The sequence below is a fragment of the Myotis brandtii genome, unplaced genomic scaffold, assembly GCF_000412655.1.
Source record: "Myotis brandtii unplaced genomic scaffold, ASM41265v1 scaffold782, whole genome shotgun sequence".
Taxonomy (NCBI): Eukaryota; Metazoa; Chordata; class Mammalia; order Chiroptera; family Vespertilionidae; genus Myotis; species Myotis brandtii.
Genome location: NW_005371138.1, coordinates 3,119,769 through 3,127,181, shown reverse-complemented (window position 1 = coordinate 3,127,181; position 7,413 = coordinate 3,119,769). Strand labels below are relative to the sequence as shown.

Genomic DNA, 7,413 nt, shown 5'->3' with positions numbered 1-7,413 from the left:
GGGGGCGGGGGGAAGAATAGGAGGGCAGGGCAGTGGGCGGAGAGCTACAGGAGGACAGCAGCAACCTACTGGCTACAAGCAGGTGGCAGAGAGCTACAGGACTAGCCAGGGCAGCAAGCAACCAGGAGGCAGAGAGCTACAGGAGAGGGCAGGTCAACAAGCTATGGGGGGACAGGGGGAGCTACAAGAGGGCAGCAGCGGGCAGAGAGCTACAGGAGGGCGGCAGCAGGTGGAGAGCTACAGGAGGGCGGCAATGACCTACTAGTGCATGGATTCGTGCACAGGGCTACTAGTTAATATAATAATCCATCTCCTGAGGTTGAAGTGAGCCAGTGCCTGTTAAACAAACACAGAGTGCAATGTTCCAGGACTGCCTCACCCAAGGCCTTCACCCCATCTCCATGGGAGCTTTGCCATCTCTGGGGTCCAGGATTGCTCTCACATTTGAAGAATCCCAACTACAGCAAAAGATGAAAGAAGTGCAGGAAAAGTCTAAATTTCTTTCATCACTGAACTAGATAGAAACTACATGAACATTACATTTTTCACAATTTTTTGTGGTCATTCTCCTATAATATCTCTATAAATTAAATGAATTAAAGTTTAATCGAGCCCCAGTGAGCAGTCTTTGATGATTTTGGCAGGCCTTAGACTAGCTCCTTAGTATAATAAATGCTGATTGAATAAGTGAATTAATGAATGAACATATGGTGATTTTCAAGTCAAGTCTCTGCTAAATCCCCATTGTCAGATTTCAGTCCCCTCTTTAAGTACATTGTTATCCCCATTTTTCAACCTTTGCAAGCATGAGCATCCTTTCATGAGCTTATTGGCTACTTGTATTTCTTGAAGTGTCTTTTTCAGTTTTGCCAATTTTTATTAAGTGTTGCCCTTTTTCATTATTTATTTGTAGGAGATTTGATACATGCAGAATGGGGTTTTGGTTAGTTATGTGTATTGTAAATATTTATTCAGTTGCTGGTTTGCTTATTCATTTTAATAAATTTTATATTTTAGAGTACTTTTTAAGAAAAATACTACAGAAAGTACAGAAGATTTCTATAACTCCCCCCTCCATTGCTAATTCTCCACACAGTTTCTCTTATTACTAACATCTTCCATTAATGTGGCACATTTATTGAAATTGATGCACCCATATGGATACATTTTTTAAAATTTTTATTGTTGAAAGTATTACATATGTTCCCTTTTTCCCCCATTGACCCCGTCCAGTCCCCCTGCCTCCCCGCCTCCTCAGACCTTCACCACCCTATTGTCTGTCCATGGGTTATGCATACAAGGTCTTTGGTTGATTACCTCCCATCCACACACCTTCCCCCGCCTTCCCTCAGAGATTCTACACTCTGTTCCATGCTTCCATGTCTCTGTACTCACTCCATCATCAGTTTACTTTGTTACTTAGATTCCACATTTTGAGTGCAATCATGTGATACATGTCTTTCTCTGACTGACTTATTGCACGTAGATGACACTCTACAGGACCCTCCATGCTGTCTCAAAGGGTAGGAGATTCTTCTCTTTTACTGCTGCATAGTATACCATGGCATAAATATACCACATATTTTTATCCACTCATCTACTGATGGACACTCCAGCTGTTCCAGATCTTAGCTATTGTAAATTGTGCAGTTATGAACATAGGAGTGTATACATTCTTTCTGACTGGTGTTTTGGGTTTCTTAGGATATATTCCTAAAAGTAGGATCACTGGGTCAAATGGCAATCCATATTTAATTTTTTGAGGAAACTCCATACTGTTTTCCTTAATGGCTGCACCAGTGTGCATTCTCACCAGCAGTGTACAAGGGTTCCCTTTTCTCTACATCCTTGCCAGCACTTGTCATTTGTTGCTTTGTTGATGGTAGCCATTCTGACAGATATGAGGTGATACATCATTGTCATTTTAATTTGCATCTCTCTGATGATCAGTGACTGATCATTTTTTCATATGTCTCTTGGCCATCTGTATGTCCACTTTGGAGAAGTGTCTATTTAGGTCCTTTGCCCATTTTGTCATTGGATTGTTTTTCTTCCTTTTGCTAAGTTGTATGAGTTCCTTATATGTTTTGGATCCTCAGCATCCCCTAATCAGCTGTGAATTCCTTCCAATGGGTTCTTTATTTGTGCTATGTCATTTTTTACTTTGACTGTTCTTTTTCCATAGTTGCTATATGTTTTCTCATGCTGTTGAGATTCTTTATCATCATTATTCTGAACTCTATGTCAGATAAATTTCTTATATCCATTTTATTTATCTCTTCTTCTGGAGAATTCTTTTGTACTTTCATTTGCAAGTTGGTTTTTTGTCTCCCCGTTTTGGCTGCCTGTTTGGATTTGTGAGTATGTATTAGGTAGATCTGCTATGCCTCCCAATCTCTAGTGCAGGACAGTACCAAATGCTGTTTCTGACTAATTAGATCAGGCAAAGACTCAAAGCCTCCAGAGAACTGCCTCTGTCTGCACACTGATTAGATTAAGTCTTGAGTAGCCCTCAAGCAATTGTCCACAGGTGTGGTAAGTAGTTTTCCAACAGGGTGGGGCAATTGCTTTTACCTAGTGGTTAATATCTATTCTCAGTCTCTTAATGGGCCTCAGAAACTCCACACCATGGGTGAGGGGTTTTCCAGTAGGGTGGATCACCAGGCAATAACTACCTGAATATCAAAGGTCTGCCTGAGAGAGATGACCTCTGCAGTGTTAGGGAATGATTAAGCATAGGAAATCAGGGTGTCTGCCTTCCAAGCTCTAACCCCAAAACCCTAACCCTGGATTCTGTTCACACAGTTTCAGCCCACTCTGCCCTCCCTCTGCCAGAGCACAAGGTGAATGGCTGCACACAAAATTTTATGCATTGGCTCTTTAAGGGGATACCTGCATTTCCAGCCATCTCTCCCTGGAAGACAGCAACCCTGCTGCTTTACACAGCCAGATGTTATGTGAGCACCTTTCTCAGTTCTGGTCCTCTCTGCTGGGGGGTCCAGCTTGGGGAGGAGTTCTCAGTAGCACCCCCCCCACAGCTGAGATATCTTTCCAGAACTTCAGCTGCTGTCTGTGGGAGTCTTGCCAACCCTTTCCACCAGTCTCTGTGGAGTCTCCCCTTTCCATCCTTCTTTATCATGGAAAGAGCACAGGGTCTCTCCAGCTAGTCTTCAGTTGACTATTTAGGGTGGTTTCTTTGTATTTTAGTTGTAATTCCAGTTTCATCCTGGGAGCATGTCAGTGTAGCTTCCACTTACTTCCACATATTTTTTTCCACTAATTTCTTATCTTTTAAAACAGAACACAATATACACAGTTGTTGATGTTAATAAATCAAAAGTACAAATGTAGTTTTATTATGAAAAGTTATAAAATAACTTGTAAAAGAGTTATAATGGTAACTGTAAACATTGGCTACTATTGAGGAATGAGATTAGGAAAGACTTTACATTTCATTTTACATACTATGGTGTCCTCTGAAATAAACTAATATGCATATATTACTTCTAGAAGTAAGTGGAAACAGATCAGATGAGCCAGACCAGGCAGGGACCTGAATGCCTAGCAAACTCTTCTTGAGCTATGGAAGAGTTTGCTTTGTGGGTGGGCTTTATGCACAGGTTCACTATGGACATTGACTGCATACAGTTCAGACATTCCTCATGGAGAGGGGGACCACATGGGGTAAGATGGAGAGAGGAAGAGATAAGTCATTGAACTTAGGTCAAGTGAAAAGCATCTCCTGAGGCCCTTGTCTCAGATCTCTAAAATCTCATTGGCCAGTGCCCCTTGTGCAGGAAGTCACAGGACCTGCCCAGCATCTTGATAAGCCTCTCTTGGTTATCAGGTTCCACTCCTGCTCCTGCAGACACCTCCTATCCAGGGGTAGGAGAGCATTCTCTGCTGTTCGGCACTCCTTGGAAAGCTCCTCTTTTTCTACTAACCACTTTCAACTAGAAGATGGTGCTCAGGTAAGAGTTGGCTCAGAACTATCTTCTCTCAAAGGCAGTTTTGTTTTCTCCCTCTTAGTCCACATCGTCACGACTGCATCTTGGGTGGAGCATGCAAGTAGCCATGGGCACCCATGAAGGAGAGTCCAGAGACATGAAGCTCCTTCAGGGAAGCTTTGGGTGCTGGTAGCTTAGGCTGTGAGGGACCCAGGTCCTTTCTGCTTCACAGACATTGTTTTCAAACCTGAATTGTTGTTAATAACCTCAGGTTTCACACATTACCTTGCTGTTCTATGAGATTGTTTGCTTATTTCTTTGTTACATGCATCTATCTTTCTTGTCCCAGCCAAAAACACAAGGCACAAATAAATAGGGCAATTGAAGAGAGTTTAATAAAAAGACTGTGTATAAAGGGTGAGCAGGACTAAGGGAAATTAATAGAGGATACAGAGATCCCTAAAGATTAATTATAATAAGGAGATATTGCCCTTGGGCATCCTGAAGTGTAAAGGGAAAGATAAGTTGCCAGAACACAGGGAGGGCTGTGGCTGTAGCGGTGGTCCTCACTATGACAGAAAAAAATGCCCACAGACAGGGGCTGTATCCTTAATTAGAGTAACACCGCCATGGCAAACTCACAGCCTAACAGCAGAGAGGTAGAGAGTTAAAACGTCAATCACCCTCCTCCTGCCCTCCAATCAGCTGTCAGTGTCACCCTTTCCTGAGAGCAATCAGGAGCCAGAGGGAAAGGGAGCCCAGAAGAGGGTAGAGAAGCTGGAAATGAAATTCAACATCAAATTAAGGGAACACATTTTTCTTATACCTTCTTCTTAGTTCTTTTACCTAGGACTTTTTCTCTCTCACTGTGATTAGATCAATTTGTTATTACATCTCATTTATTTGATGTGTTGGCACCCCCTACTGGGTGTCACTTCTTTGAAATAACATCTCTATCATCATAGATGCCTTGAATATGGAACATACATTATTTTTCAAAGTGGTTGTATACAAATATTTTTAAGATTTCAATTTATGATTTTGGTAGCCCTAGAAGGAAATGCAAGAGAGGTTACTAGAACTTGACTGGTGATTTCAAGGCATCAGACACTTGTGCTCTTTCAAATCACTGCTCCCCAGCCCTAGAGAGGTGACTTCATTCTCATGCAGCGCTCCTGAAGTCCTCAGCATTGCAATCAGAGAAGAGGGGAAGAAAAGGCACAACCTAAATTTGGTTACATCACTTGTGCTCACCTCCCATTGGCTACCACCTGGTCACATGGTGCCATCAAATGGGAATGAAAACTGGGATTAGAACCCATTTTCTCATCTAAAACTCTCAGAACTATTATGTGAGAGAGAAGGAAATGCGTATTTAGGCCAATCAACATTTCTACACCCTGAAGCTCTCTCATGTTCTGAGCTCACATGAAGTATTTGCTCAGGTGCTGATCCCACAATGAGGCAGAGAACAGTGGTAAAGCCTCAGGCTGGGCTCCAGCAGACCAGGGCTGGCATTGGACCTGCTGTTCACCCTGTGATCTCAGGGAAATCCTTTGGCTCTTTCAGCCTCAGCTTCTTCCTGAGTTAAAGGATGACATTCTAACAGATGGTCTCTAAGGGACATGTGCTCGATGCTGAGGATACAATAGTGAACAACAACAGCCAAGAAAAAAAGACAAAACCCAGACAGATCTAGTCATCATTATTAAGTTTTCAGTTTAAAAAGGGAGACAAGCCCTAACCGGTTTGGCTCAGTGGATAGAGCGTCAGCCTGTGGACTGAAAGGTTGGGGGCACATCTCCAGTAGGAGGCATGCAGGAGGCAGCTGATTGATGTTTCTCTCTCATTGATGTTTCTAACTCTCTATCCCTCTCCCTTCCTCTCTGTAAAAAAATCAATAAAATATATATTTTTTTAAAAAAAAAGGGAGACACGCCCTAGCAGGTTTGACTCAGTGGTTAGAGCAGCACCCATAGACTGAGAGGTAGCAGGTTTGATTATACTGGGTGAGTCTGCCCTGGCTGAACCTGGCAAAAATTGACTGATTGGGTCTGTCCAGAGGGAAGAAGGAGCTTCTGGAATCTCTGGTCTGTTCTCAGGTGGATTCCACCCACTTATTCTTCCACGCTGGATAAGCTTCACTTCCTTGTTATTTACAAAATTTGCCTAGTCTAGTTTAATATAACACACTAGTGAGTTCCCATTTTAGATTTATCTCTTAAGAGTTACTTGCTTCCTGCCCCACCACCCCCCATGTCTACGGACACACCACCTGGTAGTGGTGCTGCAGGCAGGGGAAGGGCGAACACTCTGACACAGAACTGTGGGTTCGGATCCAGGCTCTTCCTCTTGTGCAAGTGAGAACTGGAGCATGTCATTCAACCTCCTTGTGCTTGTCTTTTTCCATATGCCAGATGGGAGTAAGCATAGTACTGGCCTCATAGGGCTATTTGGAGAATTGAAAGAGGAAATACCATGTAAGCACTCATCAGGGGCTACTCTTCACCTATGTGTGAGTAGATTTACATTTCTCACCTAAATTCTGCAAGAGCTTCTCTCTTTTCATCCAAAGCCCATTGTAAAATAGAAGTAAGCACTTCTTAACTCCACCACCACCACCACCATGAGAATTCTCTTACACAAATATTTTGATCTGCAAAGAAATTTCTACTCCAAATCACATGGAGTGATGATAAATGACTTTTATATTACACATAGTATCGGAAAATCACTTAACAATTCCACTTTCCATATTTCTATCCCAATAACCTCTATTTAAACCCTTTGCCACCTCTTCCTCTCCTTTCAAAACGGGCTCTTTCTCCTCTAACATGCAGAGAAATCCTCTCCCACCTGGATAGGAGATGTCTGGAGGCATAAAAAAATTCTTTCAAACACACAAGAGCTTTTCACAGAATGAAAACTTAGAAATGGAATTTTCTTTTCATAACATATGTGTGTTTTGGTGATGGAGTTAAAAGTGCTGACTTCTGTTTTACATTTAAAATTCTTCATTTAACAAAGTTTTATATTATATTAAATCCAAACTTCCGTCTTTCCTTGGGCTCCTCATTGGTTCTTTCATTCATTAATTCATTTGTGGGTTAAAATTTTATTGACAGCCCCATGGTTTTCACACATAGACTTAGGCCCTGGGGACACAACAATGGAAAGAGTAATCACTGTCTATCCTCATAAAGATGACACACTGGGACATTTCTAATGCAAGAGCTTTGGGTGTCCTCACTCTGTCCTAACAAGGGGTCTCATTCCCTTCAAGAGCCTAAGTCATAACCTCCTTTCTCCCTCCTGGGTAGACCACTCTCAGTCACTGAGATTGCCCTGGGGCTTCTGACAGCCTGCTGTCAAACAAAGCCACTCTCCCAGAGCACAAGTACTGGGGAACTCAGAACCCTGCTGTCATCCACAGGACCTGTGCAGACTCTTCTCCTCCTGCCTCCAG

General features: G+C 42.6%; 1 protein-coding gene across 1 annotated transcript in view; it reads left to right on the top strand.

Annotated features, from left to right (window-relative positions):
- The first annotated feature begins 3,960 nt into the window (after positions 1-3,960).
- LOC102254374 (mas-related G-protein coupled receptor member X1) overlaps positions 3,961-7,413 on the top strand; it is a 4,722-nt gene continuing 1,269 nt past the window's right edge. The window contains exon 1 of the mRNA XM_005883354.2: positions 3,961-3,971. Coding sequence (XP_005883416.2) covers positions 3,961-3,971 — 11 coding nt within the window. The remainder of the gene's footprint in view (positions 3,972-7,413) is intronic.